The sequence below is a fragment of the Marmota monax genome, unplaced genomic scaffold (assembly GCF_021218885.2).
Source record: "Marmota monax isolate L192 unplaced genomic scaffold, Marmota_monax_Labrador192_F-V1.1 WCK01_AAM20220418_F8-fsc00338, whole genome shotgun sequence".
NCBI classification, from domain to species: domain Eukaryota; kingdom Metazoa; phylum Chordata; class Mammalia; order Rodentia; family Sciuridae; genus Marmota; species Marmota monax.
Window position 1 is genome coordinate 584,650 of NW_026693035.1, and position 21,068 is coordinate 605,717.

General features: G+C 51.7%; 1 protein-coding gene across 3 annotated transcripts in view; it reads left to right on the forward strand.

The window, feature by feature from the left end:
* Window positions 1-20,102, forward strand: part of Grid2ip (Grid2 interacting protein) — a 33,351-nt gene extending 13,249 nt beyond the window's left edge. For 2 of the 3 annotated variants that reach the window (XM_046453821.1, XM_046453822.1), the window contains 20 exons: window positions 1,283-1,531; window positions 1,740-1,825; window positions 4,151-4,220; window positions 4,628-4,722; window positions 5,018-5,201; window positions 8,737-8,891; window positions 10,008-10,157; window positions 10,353-10,450; window positions 10,659-10,776; window positions 11,325-11,677; window positions 12,099-12,515; window positions 14,480-14,567; window positions 15,368-15,445; window positions 15,954-16,150; window positions 16,458-16,613; window positions 16,751-16,837; window positions 17,198-17,327; window positions 17,415-17,533; window positions 19,295-19,459; window positions 19,684-20,102. In XM_046453821.1, the coding sequence (XP_046309777.1) occupies window positions 1,283-1,531; window positions 1,740-1,825; window positions 4,151-4,220; window positions 4,628-4,722; window positions 5,018-5,201; window positions 8,737-8,891; window positions 10,008-10,157; window positions 10,353-10,450; window positions 10,659-10,776; window positions 11,325-11,677; window positions 12,099-12,515; window positions 14,480-14,567; window positions 15,368-15,445; window positions 15,954-16,150; window positions 16,458-16,613; window positions 16,751-16,837; window positions 17,198-17,327; window positions 17,415-17,533; window positions 19,295-19,459; window positions 19,684-19,755 (3,067 nt within the window). In that variant the 3' untranslated portion in view covers window positions 19,756-20,102. The remainder of the gene's footprint in view (window positions 1-1,282; window positions 1,532-1,739; window positions 1,826-4,150; window positions 4,221-4,627; window positions 4,723-5,017; window positions 5,202-8,736; window positions 8,892-10,007; window positions 10,158-10,352; window positions 10,451-10,658; window positions 10,777-11,324; window positions 11,678-12,098; window positions 12,516-14,479; window positions 14,568-15,367; window positions 15,446-15,953; window positions 16,151-16,457; window positions 16,614-16,750; window positions 16,838-17,197; window positions 17,328-17,414; window positions 17,534-19,294; window positions 19,460-19,683) is intronic. The other variant, XM_046453823.1, reaches the window with a different exon arrangement.
* The last annotated feature ends 966 nt before the right edge of the window (window positions 20,103-21,068 follow it).

Sequence of the window (21,068 nt, forward strand, 5' to 3'; positions counted from 1 at the left end):
TCTTCCCTCCCACTAGGCAGCCTATTCTGCTTGATTGGCCTTATTAGTCCTGCCCACAGAGGCCAGGGGAACTGTGTGAGTGCCACAGAGCAACCTCAGAGGGCGTTCTTTCAGCTAGCTGCAAGCCAGTGTTCCCCTGTCTCGCAGCTCCCCATTATTCCCTTGGCACTGGCTTCTGATACAAAGAACAGGGAAGGGAGCCTTGGGATACAGCCAGGGAGGCCTTGCTGGTGTCAGAAGCCCCACCACAGTGCTGAGGCTTCCAAGGCTAGGTTGATTCCAGCCTTGCCTAGGGCCAGCTGTGTAACCCCCGGAAGTCACAGATCCTCTCTGTGCCTCAAAATCCTCTGCAGCCAGTTGCAAAGTCCACCAGGATGTTAGCTCCTGTTGTTACTTGGAGATGTGATTAAATCTTTGCAGCCCCTCTGGGTCCTGAGTCCCTCCTAAATGTTGAGCTCATAGCTAAGCTACAGACCCAGCCCTCAGAGAACTGCCAGCCTCACAAGAGGAGAACCATGGGGGCCAAGGACTCATCCAGGGTGCATGGGGGTCGTGCTTTCTCCACCCTACATTTCCAGGGTGACTCCTTGGAAAGCAGCAGCCACAGGCCTTTCAGCTTTGAGCCTTAGTACCTAGCCAGCACAGATGGCAGGGACTCATTGAATACATGTAGGATTAAATTGAAGGGAGACCAGTGTTGGGTGTGGAAGGGCGAACCCAGTTTAGAAAGCAAACAGAGGGGACCAGGCAGTGGCAACAATCTGGATAAAAGCTTAGAGGTGGGAATAAATGTGGCATATGTAGTGGTCCTGGTGAATTCTGAGTCAGCAGCTGGAGAGCAGGGCTGGACAGAGAAACAAGCAGGAAGACTGGAGGTGTCCTGAAGGTTGGGAGAAGTGGCCACTGCTCTTTTTCCAGCAGAGACACAGAGAAACAAGTAGTGGAGAGGTTGGGGGTATCTGGCAGGGGCGTGGCCTGGAAGGTCCAAGGGCATGAGATGAAGGAGTTGGGGAGACACCGGAGATGGACGAAGCATGCTAACTCCGCAGAGGTCAGTGAACAAGACTTTCCATAGGTGGAGCGAGCAGGACGCCACTCTCCAGGTGTGGCCCAGGATGAGTGGGAGCCTAAGTCTAGGCACAGAGCGGGAGACTGGAGATTCCACCTCCATCCCGAGGGAGGGGCAGGAGAGCTGAGGGTGGCATCTACCGTGGAACACCTTTGGGCCGCCATCGGGACGCGGTCAGGGGGTGCACCCCGACTCTGCATTCCTCACCCGCAGGATCTTCATCCCCAAGAAGCACCGAGCGCGCTTCGACGAGGTGGTGTCACAGGGCCTGCTGGGCAAGTTGTGCCGCGCCCGGCGGGCGCAGGGCGCGCAGCGGCTGCGGCGGAGCCGCAGCGAGGAGCGACCCGAGCGCCTCCTGGTGTCCACGCGCGCCAGCGCCCCGCCGCGCCGCCCGGACGAACCGCCGCCGCGCAAGGCTGCCTCGCTGGTGGGCGGCCGCACAGGCCCTGGGGGAGCGCGCAGGTACCCGTGGCGCGCGGGCCCGGGCACTGGACCCCTCTCTGTTGCGCCCTTGGGATGGGGACGTGGGCAGAGAGCACGGGAGGTGGACATCTGGGGGGACAGGGAAGGTTAAGAGGAACAAGCCACGAGTCGTCTCCATCCTCTGAGTCCCTCCTCCCATAGCAGGGGAGGCTGCCAGTCTCCCATCTTGGCCTTTCTTTCTTCCTAGGACTGTCCGAGTCTACAAGGGCAACAAGAGTTTCGGCTTCACGCTGCGTGGCCACGGGCCAGTCTGGATTGAGTCCGTCCTTCCTGGTGAGGGGAGGGCAGATTGTCCTTAGAGTCTCTAAGGTTCGGGATCGGTGAAAGACCCTGTTATAGCCCTTTCTCCCTTGTCATTCTACCCCCGTTGCTCAGCAAAACCTCCCACCTCATGTCATATAACCTGTGTCCTCTGAGTGTCCCAGAGTCCAATATATCCAGGTCAACCAGCTATTTAAGATACTTGAGGCTAGAGGTCTCCAAGTTCACCATCACTCTAAGCCAAGTGATCCAAGTTCTTGATCCAGACCTTTCCTATGTCCAAAGAGAGGGCTGTGGACACTCTCTGGGACACTGGGGCAGCCAGGGCAGAGCTGGTGCCTGCCAGGCTGAGTCCCAAACAACATTCTCTGCTTAGAGAGCCCATGAGCACCTGCTAGCAAGTACGACGCTGCCATCTCAGGGCCTTGCCCACTATTCAGCCACCGAACTAGACAGACTCCTTTTTGCCTCCCACCAGCCTCCCCTTCTTGCTCCTGAAATTATGGCATCTTCAAGAAGGCAGAGCCTTTGCAGTGAAGGAATCCTTTCCTGTCCTGTCAGTGGGCAGAGGTGGGGAGGTACTCATCCATTGTGGAAGGTGTCAGTGAGGCAGAAACTTCTGGCACTGAATTGAACTCTTCCCTCTTGTAACCCCTCCACAGGGCTGGGCCACCTGCTCTCTAGAGGGCTTCCTCTAGAAATGATTAACTACTGCTGTTTGAATGAGGCTGGTAACCTCATGCTTTTCCCATTATAGGAAGCTGAATGAATTCTTACATGTAAGTTTGCAGCTTACAGATGGGGAAACAGAGGCCTAAAGAGACCCAGGGAAATCAAGGACCAGAATGTGCATCCCTCCCTTCCCAGCACCTGAGCATGATGCTCCTATTGACACATCCCCACCAGTATCCCTGCTAATCCCTTTCTACACTTCCATATCCTGAATCTTCAGCATATAAATTTGTGAAATGGGAAAGTGCCTCAGTGCTTTAGCATCATTGTCCCAACCTTTTGGATCATTCTGAGACCTTCCTTATCCTGATAACTGGCATGCTGTAGTTCTTTTTTGGATTTGGGCATCAGTTGTTGACACAATGGTGTAGGAAAAAGGCCCAAGGCTGCTCCCTAGAGGGCTTCCTCTAGAAATGATTAACGCTGCTGTTTATGGCTTTTACAACTGTTCCCCCATCCTAAGACCCACTTTCCTGCCTTTCCCAGGTGTGTAAAGATACTTGGCTTAGGGCCTTGTTAAAATCCAGGTGTGCTGGTCTCCCTAACTCAACCTTTAGGCTGGTAACCTCATGCTTTTCTTATCATGGGACACTGAATGAATTATTTTGTGGGAGCTTTTACAGATGGGGGTACAGAGGCCTAAAGAGACCCAGGCAAATCAAACACCATATTGTGGTGTCTTCTGGCTCCAGGCCTGGTGTGATCTTCGGTTCCCTGGGACAGTCCCCTAGCCCTCCCACCCCTTCCAGACAGGTCACATTGGTTTAATTACCAGCATCACCTTCTCCCCCTTTCCTATTCCTGGGAACAGTCCCCCCATCCCATCTCTCCAGGAAGTCTTCCCAGATTGTCTTTTTCCTCTCTAGACAGTCTCCACAGCTTCAAGAGAGCATTGCGCACAGTCTGGGATGGTATTTTATTTAGGCATTTATCACTTTCCCTACTTAGTTCCAAGTCAAGTTTAACAATGATGACAAACAAAGGAAGTGGAATGAGCAAATCTGTATCCATAGGAGCTGATTTTCCAGCTTCCCTTCCAGGTGGTAGGTGACCTTCAGGGCTGCCAAGGCAGACAGCAAAAGTTAGCTGCTCCAACCTGTAGGCAGGTGTTATTGATTCAGGTGTGGCAAGGCCAATGGGTCAGGAGACATTTGCCACTGGAATATCGTTTTGCCAAGACATATCCCAAGAGGAGGAGGTACAGGATGCCACAGGGGACATGAGGAGAAGTCCTGGGGCTGGTCGGAGGCTGACAGAGCAAGGGGAGAATATGAACAGAGTCTTTATTGTGGTTTTCACAGGAAGGAAGCAGGGAGGCAGGCTAAACCAACTAAGTGGGTGCCTGGCCCTGGTGTGATAAGGGTGGGTGGACAGTGGCCCAGAGTGAGAGAGCTCCACAGAGGAGGTGATTGGGTTGGGCTCTGGATTGGTTGGTCTGCGTTCTTAGAAGTGAGTCACTTACCAGCGCTAGTTTGGGTCTGAGTCTCTATTTTTCTCCTGTAAATCAGGAGAATAGCATCTGGCTGGAAGAGTGGGGTGGGTCCCCTACAGGGCCAGGGTAGGGCCCTGCCGGCTGACCAACATGCCCTTTCTTCTTGCTTTCAGGCAGCCCAGCTGATAATGCAGCCCTCAAATCAGGTGACCGGATCCTCTTCCTCAATGGACTGGACATGAGGTCAGAGACTAGTCCCATCTCCTCTGATCCATTGGCCCTAGGTGTCTGCCCCTCTTCTACCGGGAACTCTTGAATCTATCCCTGCAGCTGGTCAACCAGAAAATGCTCCAGCTCCATACTGGGGACACAGAAATGAAAGGACCATCTGTGTCTTAATCTGGAGGGGGAGCTCTGCCTCAGAATGTCATGGGCCCAGCTCCTTCCTTGTGCCCAGGAAGGTCAGACTCAGGGCAGTAGCAAACCAAAATGGCTGAGGCCTGGGGCTTCTGCACAGGAGATTGATGAACAGGAAAGGCAGGGCCTTGGCTAGTCCAGCTGTGGTCTGGCTGTGTGACTTCTACAGACAGGGCAGGGAGGGGGACAGGACTCACCCCATCTGGCCCTCCTGGGCCATGTCTGCTTGGCAGGAACTGCTCCCATGACAAGGTGGTGTCCATGCTACAGGGCAGTGGCGCAATGCCCACGCTGGTGGTGGAAGAAGGGCTCGTTCCATTCGCTAGCGGTGAGACCTGCATGCCTCTTCCTTGGGTCAGTCTGCGGTGGACCGTGATCTCACAGATTTGCAGCTTCCCTTCTCAGGGCTGCCCAAAGGTGGCGCTATGGAGCCCCAATGCACAGCGACCAGAAGCCGCTCAAGGCTCTCCCTCCATCCCAGTCCCCCGCTGAAGGCAGCAGTGCACATCCCAATGCATGGCACTCCCAGCTCAGGAGCCATTGACTTCAGCTGCCAAAATAAAACTACACCTGGCCTGGGGACTTTGGGTCACTGTTGATTCCCTTGTCTATGGCCCCAGCAGACTCCGATTCTATGGATTCCCCCAACCCGTCATCAGCGCTCACCTCCCTGCTGTGGGTGGCCGAGATCCTGCCTTCCAGCATCCGGGTCCAGGGGAGAACCTTCAGCCAGCAGCTGGAGCACCTGCTCACGCCTCCTGAGCGTTATGGGGTCTGCCGGGCCCTTGAGAGCTTCTTCCAGCACAGGTGGGCGAGCAGAGTGGTGATGGGAACCTGTTGTAGGTGTGCCCCAAGTCCTGTGCAGACTCAGCACCCTATTCTCAGAGCCTGAGCCTCCTCAGTTCAGCCCCTTCTTTTGCAGGGCAGAGTACAAGAAGGTAGTGGCTGGCACCAGGGAGATCAGGGGTTGGAGTTTCCTAGAACAAACTCTTCCTCTGACACCTCCTAGCCCCATAGCCTTGGGCAAATTGGCAGGACCCCCATGAGAGCCTCACTTGTCATGAGCCAGGCTCTTCGAGTGAGAGTGGGATATTTCTTTCTGCACCTCAGCTGCAGCAGACTGCATTGATCAGCCTTCTTGGCCCATGGGATCATTATTCTGGACTGTGCCAAGCCTCACTTGATCATTCACTTTTTTTTCTTATTTTTTTGTTTTAGTTGTAGTTTTTATTTTATTTATTTATAAATAAACATTATATTTTAGTTTTTAAATTTTATTTATTTATGTGATACTGAGGATCGAACCCAGTGCCCCATGCATGGGAAGCAAGCGCTCTACCACTAAGCCACAACCCCAGCCCTAATCCTTCGCTTTAATTTTGTTTAAACAATTATGGTAAAATATGATTCATGTCCAGGCATGGTGGTGCATGACAGTAATCTCAACTATCCTGGAGACTGAGGCAGGATGAATGCAAGTTTGAGGCCAATTTGGGCCATTTAGTGAAACCCTGACTCAAAATAAAGTTTTAAAGGGCTGAGAATGTAGCTCAGTAGTACAGTGCTTACCTACCATGCAAGAAGTCCTGGACTGAGTCTCCAGTACCATCAAAAAAGAAAAAAAAAGAATATTTCATATACAACCTATTTAAGTGTATAATTCAGTGGTTGTTGTATTCATAAATATATGCAAACATCATTACAGTCAATTTTAGAATTTCACCACATCAAAAAGAATTCCTGAGCCCTTTCAGTATGACATTCCTACACATGCTTATTTATTTCTATCCCCTGACCTTAAGCAACCACTAATCTACTTTCTTTCTTTATAGATTTTCCTATTCTGGACTTATATGTGAACAGGAATCATATAACATGTGAATTTTTATGTCTGATTTCTTCCATTTAGCATAGTAATTTCATAGTTCTTTCAAGTTATAGCTTGTACTTCATTCCTGTACGTATTTTGTTGTATGGATGCACCATGTTTTGCTCATCCATTTGAACATTGATAGATATATGTATTGTTTTTATCTTCATTCCTTTTGAGCTTTACTTTCTGTCCAATTTTAAATATCCCTGCTGTATTACCAGTCTGATGAGTTTATTTGATTTTTTTGTTTGTTTGTTTGAACATGTTCTTGAAAACTGTGCATTGCTATCTATTATGGGTTTTTTTGTTTGTTTGTTTTGGTACCCGGGATTGAACACAAGTATGCTTTACTTCTGAGCCAACTCCCCAGCCCCTTTTTTTGGTATTTTATTTACAGACAGGGTCTCACTGATTTGCTTAGAACCTCACTAAGTTGCTGAGGCTGGCTCTGAACTCAAAATCCTCCTGCCTCAGCCTCCGGAGCCTCTCAGATTACAGGAGTGCATCACTGATGTATTTTTCTTTTATATCATCATTGTGTTATATGTCACCTTCCATGTCTGACTACTGTGTTTAACTCTGTCCATATTTACCTCCGTGCATATTTAATATTTGTTTATAACTTCAGTTAAGGTCTCATTGTTTACAACCTGATCCCATTTTTTTTTTTTTTGCAGGGTGATACAGGCGATTGAACTCAGGGGCACTTGACCACTGAGCCACATCCCCAGCCCTATTTTGTATTTTATTTAGAGACAAGGTCTCACTGATTTGCTTAGTGCCTCACCATTGCTGAGGCTGGCTTTGAACTGGTGATCCTCTTGTCTTACCCTCCCAAGCCACTAGAATTACAGGCGAGCACCACCACACCTGGCATGATCCCAGTTTTAAAAAAATTTTGGTCTTTTAGTCATAAGATGACATCTTGTGATTTAAATTTGGCTCTCTTTTATAACCAATTATTTTGAGTGGTCTTCAAATATGCCTGTGTAGTTTTTCTGTTTTCACTGTGAATCACCTATTCCTATCCTTTATCCATTTTTGTTTTTGGCTCTTGTTGATTTGCTCAAATTTCTTGTTTATTTTAGATACTGATCCCTTATTCATTTTGGACATTAAAAATATCTTCTCTCATTTGTTTTGTTATTGCTTCTGTTATGTCTAATATTATTGTGTCTAAGTTGTGCTTCTTTGAGCAGATATGCTTGATTTTGTATAATCGACCATATTTTTGGTCTTATAATTTCAGATTTTGAAATTTTAAGTCCTTTTCTGCTTCTAGTCAAAAGATACCTCTTGCCAGGCACAGTCGCCCATGGCTGTAATCTCAGCAGTTCAGGAGGCTGAGGCAGGAAGATTATGAGTTCAAAGTTAGCTTCAGCAAAAGCAAGGCTCTAAGCAACTCAGTGAGATCATGTTTCTAAATAAAAAACAAAATAGGGCTGAGGATGTGGCTCAGTGGTCAAGTGCCTCTGAATTAAATCCCCAGTCCCCTCTACCCCCCCCCCCGCTCCCAAAAAGATATCCTCTTATTTTAATATTTTTTTCTTTCACATTTTGGTTTTTCATCCAAATTGAATTTGCTTTTCTTTTCTATGTGGTATTATGTAAGGATCCAACTTTTCTTTCCTATATAATACTAGTCAATAATAAAATTTTTAGACATTTCAGCCCATGTGGTCCTCCTTCACAATTCTACTATAGTAGCCTAGAAACAGCCATAGACCAAATATAAACAAATGGCTGTAGCTTTGTTCCAGTAAAACTTGCTTTATAAACACAGGTGATGTGCCAGATTTTAGCTCATAGGCCATCATCTGTTAGTCCCTGACACAGTGAGTCTGTTTTCCCAATACACTCTTTGTGTTTTAATCCATTAAGTCTCAAGTTTTCAATTCTGTGTGCATTTCAGTTAAATTGACACAGGTGCATTCAAATAATTTGGCAATCCTAATCTAGAGCTTATTATACAATTTGTTATCCTTAATGATGTTAATGATATAATTAACAATATTAATGTGTATTATTACAAATCACTCATCTATTATTTTCTCAAAAGAATAGTACTCTAAAAACATAAATTTTTATTTCAAAGTTATTATAAAGTGCTGTATTTGTTGCTTAATGTTAGTTTTTTTACATATTCCATAAATGGCACAATAGGACATAATGGGTTAATCTTCACAGCCGCTCCATGATGTAGATGCTGTTTTTAATCTCCATTTTACAGATGAGGAAACCAAAACAGAGAAGTTAAGTAACTTGAGAAAGGTCTCTTAGCTGGCAAGTGGAGGAAATGAGATTTGAATCTCAGCAACCGGTGCTGAGATCCTTCCCATCCACTGCTCTCTTTCAAGGATGGGGGCAGAGCACGAGGGTGAATTCTGTGGCCTCGAGTGCCTCCTTTGGCCACCCATCCCTAAGGGGATCCTCTGAGTTACGACTCCCTTGCTCCTGCACCCTCTTCAGGAACATCGATACCCTCATCGTGGATGTCTACCCTGTGTTGGACACACCTGCCAAGCAGGTCCTTTGGCAGTTCATCTACCAGCTGCTGACATATGAGGAGCAGGAGCTCTGTCAGGAGAAAATAGCATGCTTCCTGGGCTACACGGCCATGACAGGTAAAGCATCCCCTGCATACCCCTTCCCCTGCCCATGCTGCCAGTTGCCCAGCCCACCAGGTGAACATTCACACACCTGTTCCCACTTGTGAGTTCTTATGGCTGACCCGGCCCCTCTCACACCTAGATGTGCCCACATACCAGGCAAATTCATACCACACTTGGATTTGGTCTACACTTGGCCCTGAGCATGTGCCTGCCCAGCTTGACCTTAATGCTGCATGTACCACATGATCTGAGACTTGGGAGGCTCCACCTAACCACCTGGGGGGTCTCAGGTTTCTCCTCTGCGGCATGAAAGTAATCTTAGCACGTGTGCTTTATACCCTGGGAAGTATATCACAGATCAAGAAATGCCCATGGTTGCTGCTTTCAAATATATCAGCATGTGACTCCTGGTTGGGTCATCCTGGCTGGAGGGCTCCAGTTCACAGTCCCACACACTGTGAGCCTGCTAGGCTACATACAACCACATTTTCCCACCACTGCCTACCTGGCAGTCGGCCCACAAAACCATGCACTTCATGTTTGAAGCCATGTGAATGGAAAGGATGCCAGACCCTGTGGCTTTACCCGCTACAGGCACTCTGCACCCACAATGGCAGTCGCAAGAGATGTGCTTTTTGCTAGTCCTTGTGTGGCCATTATCCCTGGTCCCAGACATCCACAGTTTGCTGAGAAGGACTGAGGGCTTTAGCAAGAAGCTCAGGATCCAGGCTGGGCAGCACATGTCTGCCTAGGCCTGGAAGTTTTGTTTCACCCTGAAAGCCTCTTTGTCCAGCAGTGACCAGCTTGGTTCAACCACAGGGTGTTGAGACCCTGGAAGATTGGGGTCCTGAAAAGAGAGCCCAGTTGGGGAGGACTGGGGCCCCGACTCAGGCTCTGTCCTCAGGCTGACTACTGTGAGGTGCTTCTTTTGTTCACCTGGTTTCTGGACCCAGGGCTTCTTTTTGAGAGTTGTCTTAGAGACCAGCAGGGAAGGTCCGTAGCCTAGAGTCAACATATAGGTGCAGAGCCCCTTGCTTATGGAGGGCCCATGTATGGGTGTTTGTGGAGGCCCCTTTCTTGTGGAGGCCAAGAAGTCAAGCTGCCCCATCTCCCCTGTGTGTCATACAGCAGAGCCTGAGTCCTCGCTGGACCTGGAGCCCACCCCGGAGCCTACGCCAGAGCCCACACCAGAGCCCCAGCCTCGGAGCTCTGTGAGGGCCTCTTCCATGTGCCGCCGCAGCCTTCGGTCCCAGGGCCTGGAGTCCAGCCTCAGCTGTGGTAAGGCCCCAGATGGGAAGGCCCTGTTACCCTCCTGTAAAATGGGCTTGATGAGAGACGAAGTGGCAGGGACTGGGGGCAACAGGGCTGGTGGTGCCCTCCTGGATTGGTAGGGCAGGCCTGCAGGGTCTGGGCTGGGGACTGAGTCTTAGAACTCAGATGTGGTAACTAGATCCCATGGTGCCCTCCCAGCAGGTCCCAGTGACTGCCCTGAGATGCCTCTTCCTCTGATCCCAGGTGAACGCCAGGCTGGGGATGGCACATCTCTCCCTGAGACCCCCAATCCCAAGATGGTGAGACCTCTTGTCTGCCTCCTAAGTGGAATCAATGAGGGGTGGAAGATGGGTGGCCCATGAAGTGGGGCCCAGGAGCTCTCATGCCAAGACACTCCCTGTGGCTACTCCAGACTCAGGCACATGACCCAGGCCTGGCCTCTGAGTCCCAGCTGGGGCTATATGGGAGCAATGAGAGTAATCTAGACTTGTCCCTTCCACTCCCTAGATGTCGGCCGTCTATGCGGAGCTTGAGTCTCGACTGAACAGCAGCTTCAAAGGGAAAATGGGGAGTGTGTCCAAATCCCGGGCCTCCCCACCAGGCCCTAGTCTGGCAGGCACAGCAGGTAGGGGCTCATCCAGCCTCTGGTCCTGAGGGTGCACTGGCTTCTGTCCTTCTGGCTGGCTTTCCAGGTGTCATTCCCACTTCCAGTCACACCCCTAAAGTGTGTGCAGCTAGACTGTGGGGAATCCCAAAGGCTTCCGTGCATGGGTATCATCCATCAAGGTCTAGCTTGCCTCAGCCCCTTTGTTGTTCCCAGGGTCCTCACCACAGCTATGAATTTGCAAAAACAGAGGAATGCCCCCAGAGAAGTCCCTAGGTTAGCACTCGGCTCTTGGATAAACTATTAAGTGCATGCATTACTCTGTGTGAGTGACCCAGTTGGGAAGATGGTTTCCCAGATGAGCTAGAGTCTGGCTGATCTGGATCCAAGCTGTGCTCTCTGTACCCAGTCTGGTCTCTGAAGCCTTAGAGGCAGGGTCACCCAGGGGCTTCCAGTACTATGCTCAAAGAGGGAAAGGGGAGTGTCCTGGATACAGAGCCAACTTTCCCCAGGGCTCCCCTCCAGCCTGTGCCTGGAACCTTGAACCTCATACTCCATCCCCCACCCAGGGCCCAGGACCCTGTCCGGAGTCTCCTGGCCCAGTGAGCGGCTCCTGCCCTCCCCCTGCTACGACCCGCTGTGCTCAGGGGGCCTGGCCTCCCCCAGCAGCTCCGAGTCCCACCCTTACGCCAGCCTGGACAGCAGCAGGGCGCCCTCCCCCCAGCCAGGCCCCGGGCCCATCCACCCTGACAGCCCCCCCAGCCCGGACCCTGCCCGCCCGCCCAGCCGCAGGAAGCTCTTCACCTTCTCCCGCCCCATCCGGAGCCGGGACACGGACCACTTTCTGGATGTGCTGAGCGAGCAACTGGGCCCCAGGGTCATCGTGGATGATTTCCTGACACCTGAGAATGATTATGAGGAGGTGGGCATGCAAGGGGGGAGATGAGTGTGGAGCTTGGTCAGGGAAACTGCATCCCCTGGCCCCTGCAAGAAGCTTCCTGCCCTGGGAATCTGCCCCTGTTCAAAGCTATCCTCTATACCCCCAGGCTACCCCATTCCTCATCCTGGGCTACCCCCTCACAGCCTCAGGTTAAACCACAAGGCTTTTCCTTTCCCACACTGGCCCATCCTATGCCTGAGGCTACCCCACACACTTATCTCACATTAGCCCCTTCCTTATCCCAGGCTACACTCCCAAGCCATCCCATCTTCAGGCGACCATGAGACAGTCCTATCCTCATCCCAGGTTCTCTAATCTCTGACCCCATGCTTTATCCACATGCCCTGGTCTCTCTGGGCCTGGCCTGTCCCTCTCCTTACTTATTTCCTCCCACTCCCACCAGATGAGCTTCCATGATGACCAGGGCAGCTTTGTGACCAACGAGCGGAGCAGTGCCAGCGAGTGTCTCAGCAGCAGTGAAGAGGGCAGTTCCCTGACTTACTCTTCCATCTCTGATCACATTCCCCCACCCCCACTCAGTCCCCCCCCACCACCACCCCTGCCTTTCCATGATCCCAAGCCCAGCTCCCGCACCTCTGATAGTACCAGGGGCCCCACTCAAGCCCTGACCAAGCCCCTTACCCAGCTTGGTCACCCAGTCCCACCCCCACCCCCACCCCCCCTTCCTCCACCTGTGCCCTGTGCACCCCCCATGTTATCCCGGGGCCTGGGCCATCGGCGCAGTGAGACAAGCCACATGAGTGTCAAGCGCTTGCGGTGGGAGCAGGTGGAAAACTCAGAAGGCACCATTTGGGGGCAGGTAGGTGACCTGGGACCCATGGGTGTCCCAAACAGGGGTGGGTGGCCTAGACAGCAGCATTGAAGACAAGACCCATCATCCTCCAGGCCCCTTCCAATGCTGGTTGGAACACTCTCTGATCCTCCCCACTTTAAGCAGAGGAGGTGTGAAGATCCGGTCCAAGGACACACCTACCTTGTTGGTCAGTGCAGATCCACATCCGGCCCAGTCCAAATCCAATCTAGTCTGTGTCGCTAAACCACTGGGGACACTTGGAAATATCCCACACCAACCTTTGAAACCTGTCACTTTTTTTTTTTTTTAGTTGTAGACAGACACAATACCTTTATTTCATTTATTTGTTTTTACGTGGTGCTTAGGATAGAACCCAGGGCCTTGCATGTCGAGGCAAGCGCTCTACCAACTGAGCCAGAACCCCAGCCCGAAACCTGTCACTCTTGAGGCTGGGCTAGTTTCTCCTAGGTTTTTAAAAAAACATCTGGTCCCAACTGCATATTAGTCGCAACCTTTCCACTTTGATGCTTGAATATTCTCCCAGTATGTATTTATACTTGAATACCTTCACCAGTGGGGAACTTGCTACCTGTTGAGGTCTTCCATCCCTCACTGGATAATTAAAAAAAAATTAATTGTAGTTGGACACAATACCTTTATTTTATTTATTTATTTTTATGTGGTGCTGAGGCTCAAACTCAGGGCCTTGCATGTGCTAGGCAAGAGCTCTGCCACTGAGCCACAACCCTAGCCCCTCACTGGATACATGTAACCATCTTTCTTTATATTCCTCTGAATTCCTGTCTTTCCAAGATTCCCTTGCCCTCTTTTCTGTCTGGCCCTTTAAATAAGGCAGAGCAAGTATATTGTTTTATCCACAAACCAGCTAACCTGTAAGATGAACAAGATTCACTCTACACCTATTCTTTAGGTCATTCCCCTACAATGTGTTTTCTAGCTCCATAGTCCAGTGGTTAAGCCCTTGTCACAGAGCAGTCTCCAAGCTCCCAGTGGGACTTGATCAATTCAGAGGAGAGAGCATACCTCCTTTGACTTGGATACCATTCTTCTTTAAATATGGCCTGGGATCCCTCCTGCTTCTGGGCCTGCCCCATCACAGAGGTCTTGCCCAACCTCATCCTCAACGTCAGTCTCTTCATCTTCTTGGGACCAACAACATGCCCTCACACGTAACCACGCTGTTCAGGTTACGCTTGTCATTGTTCCTCTTGGCCATGTCCTGGGTCTCGGTTATTTTTCCTGCCTTCCCATCCTAGATGGCATCAGCCCATATCTCCAAGAAATCTTTCCATGTTGCTAATAAAAAGATTTTCAGCAGGACACCTACTGGGTCCCCTGCAGACCTAGTCCTACAAGCGTTAGGTGAGTCCTTGAGATTTGCTCCACAGTATAGTCCTTCCACTGGTTATCAAAGCTGGAAAACCCTGTGTGACAGGCCACCCATGTGGCCAAGTCCAATTCCATGCTAATTGTCTCTGACATGTGGCCATATTCTGAGACTACTCTCCCTTTGGGATCTCTCCATGGGCAACCACTCCATCCTCACTCCCTGTCCAAGCCCCAGAGGGTCCCCTCCTTCTTAGATCATCTCAGCCACCTGTCCAGCTTCCAGCCCGTGGCCTTTACTGCTTAGGTTCCCCCAGCCCCAGCTCTGTCTGCCCAGGATGGCCTGGGGTGAGCTCACTCCCTGCAAAGGAGACAACTTCTTTACATCCCCTGCTCCAGCCCAGTTTCAGCATGGATGGGGTCCCAAGAATGGCTGTATTATTGACTACAAGGGGAGACAGTTCCTCACCTGAGAACTTGAATGATTTAGCTTTTTCTGTACTAGTCTCCTGTTTTGGACTTCATCCCTCAAGCCCAGGACAGCCTGCAGAGTGGACAGCTGGAGAGGGCAGTCCAGCTGTTGCTGTTCCTCCTCCTCTGAACCTCCCCTTACTCCCTCACAGCTCGGGGAGGACTCTGACTACGATAAACTGAGTGACATGGTGAAATACCTCGACCTGGAGCTTCACTTCGGCACCCAGAAACCTACTAGTGAGTGGCCTGTGGTCCTGGGGGAAGTTCAGAGGGCATTGCAACCTGCTGCCTTTTGTGGTTTCCTTAGGGTCAGAGTCCCCAAAGCCTGCCCTAACTGCTATTTGGCTAACATATCTTCAAACCTTCAAGCCCCGTTAGTTTTTCCCATCTCAAAGTGGAGATAATAATAAAAGCTGACATTTAATGTCAGGTGACCTCACTTCTACATTAATCCCTTGACAACTCTGCAAGGTAGACACTGGGATCACCTCCCCTTCCTAGTGAGGAAGATCTGAGAGGCTAGGTAATTTGGTCAAAGTCACACAGGCGGAATAGGGTAAACAGAAAGCATCTACAAACATCTCTTTCTCCTTCTCCCCTCATCCCTTTATGGGTATCACTCTATTGTGTTTGGGTGGGACTCCAAGAAGCCCAGTGTGTGGTCACAGGACGAAGGAGAAAGACTGACTTGTACATTCAGGAATCATCTGAAAGTTCCAGAGGTCATTTCTTTTCATTGTCCTGCTAGCTGGGTCCAGAGGGCTCAAGGGAGAGAGGGCATTTGGGAAGATGACAGTGAGGGGATAAACACACCTTACACACTAAATGCATTCAGATCTTCAATGGGAGACTGAGGTATGAGGGCGATACGGACATCTGGCTCTGATCCAGTCAAGGTGGTGCTTGGAAGGAGGGAGGCCCTGGGCAGTTGAGTGTGGCTGCCCCTCCCCTAGGCCCAGCTAAGGCAGCCCCAGCCTAGGACCCCACCCCACCGTGTATCTCCTCCTCTCCATTAAACTGTCCAATTTCTCTTCCAGAGCCAGTGCCTGGGCCTGAGCCCTTCCGAAAGAAGGAGGTGGTGGAGATCCTGTCTCACAAGAAGGCCTACAACACCTGTGAGAGGCCACAGAACCCCAAGGATTCTTGGGGCTGTTGGTGGCCCTTTCTCTGGGCCATAGAGACTTGGACCCTGCTGGAGGGATAACAGGAATTATCTATGGGGACCAGGACACCTGTCGCCAGGCCGACTGAAGGCCCCCCTCCTAGGCCCTATAGCTGGGGGGTGGGAATTCCATCTGATCGCTGGTGCCAACCTTGGCTTCATCCTGTATTGGCCCCACCCTCTGCAATCGGCTCCCAGTTCTAGTCCCGCTTCCAGCCACATCCTCCACTCTGCAGCCCGCAGACCCTTGCTTAGCTCCTGGCCCCACCCCTGCGGGCCCCACCTAGGGTCTTGGTCCTTCTCCTTGAAGATCCCGCCCTAACCCTTTAATCAGCCTGTCCTCTGGGACCGCCCCCGCGCACCCGCTGCGGAGCCTATTGTAGGTCCCGCCCCCCGTTCTTGTCCCCGCCCCTCCCCGCCCTGGTCACGCCCCCGGCTCACCCTTGCGGTCCTGCCCACAGCCATTCTCTTAGCTCACCTGAAGCTGAGTCCCGCCGAACTGCGGCAGGTGCTCATGAACATGGAGCCCCGGCGCTTGGAGCCCGCGCATCTGGCGCAGCTGCTGCTGTTCGCGCCCGATGCCGACGAGGAGCAGCGCTACCAGGCCTTCCGTGAGGCGCCCGGTCGCCTCAGCGAGCCCGATCAGTTCATTCTTCAGGTGCCTCGGCCGCGACCTCCGCCCCTGAGGCCAAGGCCTCCTGGGTCAAGGCTCCCCTCTGTGACCGGGGACTGTTCTGTCCCGCGCCCCTTGGGTTCCCCCGCCGTGCTTAGACCAGTTTAACGCCTTTAATGGCCAGTGCCCAACCAGGGCCAAGGTAGATGGGATAAGAGTGTCCCCTAGGGGTCATGCTTACTTTTCTTAAGGGCATAGCTGGCCCAGGCAGCCAGCCCCCAACCCAGGTCTCTGTCGGGCAGTGGGTCCCCCTGGAAAGCGAAGGGTGAGTCCCTCCCTGAATTTACGTCAGATGCTGTCGGTTCCTGAATATAAAACTCGACTGCGCAGCCTCCACTTCCAGGCCACCCTACAGGAGAAGACAGAGGAGATCCGAGGCAGCCTCCAATGCTTACGACAGGCTTCCCTTGAGCTTAAAAACAGCCGGAAACTCGCCAAGATTTTGGAGGTCAGGATGCTTCGTTCCCCAACCAGCTACTGTGCTCCCCGTAGATGCCATCCTTGGAGACCCATCCTGACACCTGGGCCTGGGGGTGGGTGGGTGGTGAGGGGAGCACCACAATCTACCCATCTTCCTCCCCACAGTTTGTTTTGGCCATGGGCAACTATCTCAACGATGGACAGCCCAAAACCAACAAGACCACAGGCTTCAAGATCAACTTTCTGACAGAGGTAAGAGCCAGTCAGCAGTAATTTGACTAGCTCTCTCTACCCTCCAGGCTCCCTGGCCAAACCTAATACAAGTTGTGACAGAGGGGAGGAGAAAAACAGCATGACCCAGGAGGGCCATTCCCCCACCCCAGGGGAAATGCTGGCTGCACAGAAGCCAGAATGTGACTGCAGCAGATGTTGAGGTTAGGGGTGGGGAAGGTGCCAAGCCTCCGAAACTGGAAAAGAGGAGAGGGTGAGGTGAGTCAGAAAGAGAGTTCAAAGACCAAGAATTGGTGCCACAGTCCAGGAGAAGCTGGGGCCATGTGTGACCAGAAATTGGTATGGTCTTTGAGGAGGATGTATATTGGGGATCACTTGCAGCTGAACTCCACCAAGACAGTGGATGGGAAGTCCACCTTCCTGCACATCCTTGCCAAATCGCTGAGCCAGCACTTCCCTGAACTCCTGGGCTTTGCTCAGGACCTGCCCACCGTGCCCCTGGCTGCCAAAGGTAGGCTGGGTAGATAGGTGGGGAGGCAGACACGTGCTGTCCTGGGCTGTAAATGTGACTCCACGAGCCTTCTGTTCATTCCTGTAGTGAACCAACGGGCCCTGACTGGCGACCTGGCTGACCTCCATGGCACCATCAGTGAGATTCAGGCTGCCTGCCAGACCATGTCCCCCTCCAGTGAGGACAGGTTTGCTGTGGTCATGGCGGTATCCTCTGAGCAGCCTGTACCAGCACCATGCTGGGCCATGGGGTGGCTGGATAGAACCAGCAGTGGCTCCAGTGGCCACTGCAGACCCCAGCAGAGATTCTGGGCTCAGGTTGTTGTGCATCCAGGGATCCTGGAAGAGGTTTCATCCTGGATCATGTAGAATCCAAGTACTCATGACAAATCTGAGTAACTGAGGCCAGAACTCTGTAGGTTGTCCCATAGCTGTTGCCTTCCCCTTTGTTTCTCTGTAGGCAGTGGAACCCGGATATAAGTCATAAGATACAAGGGGAGGCTTTTTAGGAAAGGGGAACATTTTCGCTAAACCCTCCAATAGAGCCTGGCCAGCAGGGAGGACTGGGGGAAGGGCATGTGACTCTTCTCCCTGTCCCCTTCTATGGTCCCAACACCCCTTAGGGGGGGAAAGAAAACAAGGTTTTTCTTGCTGAGGGTAGAGCTAGACAAGAAGGAGGGCTCTGGGGCCTGTACCTATAGCCGGGGCAGTTGGCCCTCACCTGGCAAGCACCAGCCATGTGTCCTTGACTCCAGCACATAGCCTGCTGGGGGTGTGTCCAGGTAGGATTTTTTTTTTTTTTCCCTGATGCTGGAGATCAAACCCGGAGCTTAACACATGCTAGTTGAGCATTCTATCATTAAGCTTCCTCCCCAGCTCAAGGTAGGAATTTGATACCGATCCCCTCTTTCCTCTCAGGCAAATACTGTGGTTTGTGTAAGATGCTTCTCATTCCCATTCCCTTTCACCCATGTAACACCCAGATTTTTGCAGATATGGAAACTAAGGCAATTCAGGTAGGGATCAGTCCACTTCATATCACTCAATTCAGGGGTGTCCTCTCTGCTTCCATGGGTTTAGAGGTCTTCACAGAGAGATTGGGTGGTCATTCAAGGGCAGCCTCTTCAGAGGGACTTTAACCCTAGGCATTAGACAGGCTTAGGCTCAAATCCTGACTCAGTTAGTCACTGTGTGACTTTAGGCAAGCCCCTTACTTCTCTGGGCCTACTTTACTTCTTCTTAAGGAGAGGTAAGAAGTGGACCATGTGGTCATTATCTGGTTATGATGCAGATGGGTTTTGACCCTGGTTCTGACACTAACTATCTCTGGCTCAGGCATAGAGCTTATTGTGTGATCTTGGGCTAGTTTCTAAAGTTCTTTGTACTTAAACGTCTTCACATATAAAATAGTAATAATGTACTTCATAGAGGTATTATGATGATTAAACAAGAATGTGTAGAGGGCTTAGAACAAAGCTTGGCGCAGCTTAAATGCTAGAAAGTGGTAGCAATTGAGCTGCTAAATCTTTTACAAGAACACAGTTGCTATCCTAAGCACTTGAGGTATATGTAGGGCATAGGCCTGCATTACCACAGGGAATGAACCTGTGAATGGTTTCACATAGTGCCAAATAGTATAGAAAAAAGTGTAAGGCTTAGTGACAGAAGGAGCCACTATAAACTGGATGGTTGGGGCAGAAGCCTTCCTCTAGGCAGAGCTCTAGGGAAGAAGGGCTAAGGCTCTCTCCAGGAAGGACTAAGGCTTGGGAGTTGTGGCAGTTTCCAAGAATAGCTTAATAGTCAGTGACCAGAACAGGGCACATTCCCTGCTAATACAGGGCCTGTCCCTCCAAAGGTCTCAGGCAGAAAGGGAGTGGGGCAGCTAGGATGATGTCTGGGGTCACTGCCCAGCAAGGTAAATGGGAGGGCACCAGAGGGTTGGCTGTTTCCTTAATGAAGGCCCCTTAGTCCTTCCTGGAGACCGCCCAGCCTGCACTTCGGGCACTGGATGGGCTGCAGCGAGAGGCCATGGAGGAACTGAGCAAGGCACTGGCCTTCTTTGGGGAGGATTCCAAAGCCACCACCTCTGAGGCCTTCTTCGGCATTTTTGCGGAATTCATGAGCAAGTTCGAGGTGAGCCAAAGTGGCTAAAGGGTCCCTTAGGGGAGGTTGGGGCCAGAGGTCATCTAGGGGCATCCTCCTTGAAGCCTTACTGAAAAAGGGTTCCAGGGAATTATATGCCCCACTCCTGGACAAGAGCAAGCCACAACCTCAGCCTTGGTGGTGTGGGTTGGTAAAAGGAAGAGGAAGGCATGGGACCAGTGACCACCCTCACCCCTTGTTCTCCTGTCTCCCAGCGAGCACTCAGCGACTTGCAGGCCGGGGAGGGCCCACGCAGCTCTGGGATGGCTTCACCCCTGGCCTGGTGACAGCAGCCACACCTCATTCTCTGTGGCCTGAGCACTGAAAAGGACACCGGAGGCTTCACCCCAGAGGGTAGGCAGCCTGCATGCCACCGAGGTTCAGGCTGGTGAGTGCACAGTGTGGCTGCCTGAGGGAAGGGCCTGGGCATGCCCATGTCTCCAGCTACCTCAGCCGCAGACCGTAGAACAGTCCGGGCCTCCCTGCCTGCTGTGTCCCGCTGCAGGCCAGCTGGGACTCTCGGGGCAGGGGGGATAGGCAGGGTGGCCTGGCCTCGTCCCGTGCTCCATGGGCTTCTTGTGGTCACCCCACCTCCCCACATCCCTTCCTGGCCTGTTGAATAGAATAAAGTACTTCTGTGAGACCCTGGGACATCAGCCTGCAGGTGGATTGTGAAGTGGTCACCAACCTGGGGCAGTGTCTGGGGCTGTGAGGAGTGCGCCAGCTGGCAGGAGATTGTGAACCTCTTCTTGAGCCTGCTCGAATGGGTCCTGGTGAGGAGACAGGTGACCTGGAGCACACTCATGCCAGCATCAGAAGGCAGCTTGCTCTGGGCAAGGCAGGTGGGCAGGCAGGATGAAGAGTCCAAAGCACCTAGGCCCTGGAGACACGGGGCAAGCCAGGTCTGGGAAGTTGGAAGGAGATGACCAGAGGAGAGAAGCCAGGGAGATACAGGGAAGGCTTGGAAGAGGAAGACCTGTTATGTTAGACTGCAGAATTGAGGTTTAGAACCAGTGGATAAAGTCAAGTCCACTGCAGAGGTGGCCAGATTCTTAGCAGGGAGGTTGGGAGTGGGCTGGGAATCTTCAGAGTCAGGGCAGGAGAACAGGGAGATGTTGAAGTGGTGGGTGAGTGGGATTTGGTGGCTGATTGCCATGTTTCTCACTGGGATGGGTGCTGATGTTTCCTGGAACAGGTCATGTGAATCAGGGCAGGTTTGGGAGCAGATGACACAATCTGGGACATGTGTGGGATCCAGGAGGCCACTTTATATATGTCTGGGGAGAGAGAAGGGAGTTACCTGGATGCCTGGAGCAGGTGGAGCTGTGAGCAGGGAAGGATATCAACTAGTTTTCCATGCTGATTGGTAGATCCCTGCGACAGGCAGCTTTGCCTGTTCCCTCTTCTGTGACCGGTTCTTCCAGAGAAGTCTGAAATGGGCTTTTAACTTGTCTCTTGGATTTTTTTTTTCTTACACTACAGCAAATGGTTAATGCTGCTCATGGGCAGAATTTGGGACCCATTTGGTTCTTCCCAGTCTTCCACAACTTTCCTCTTTAAGGCCCATTTACATTCCTTCTTTGTTCCCATTCACCACCAT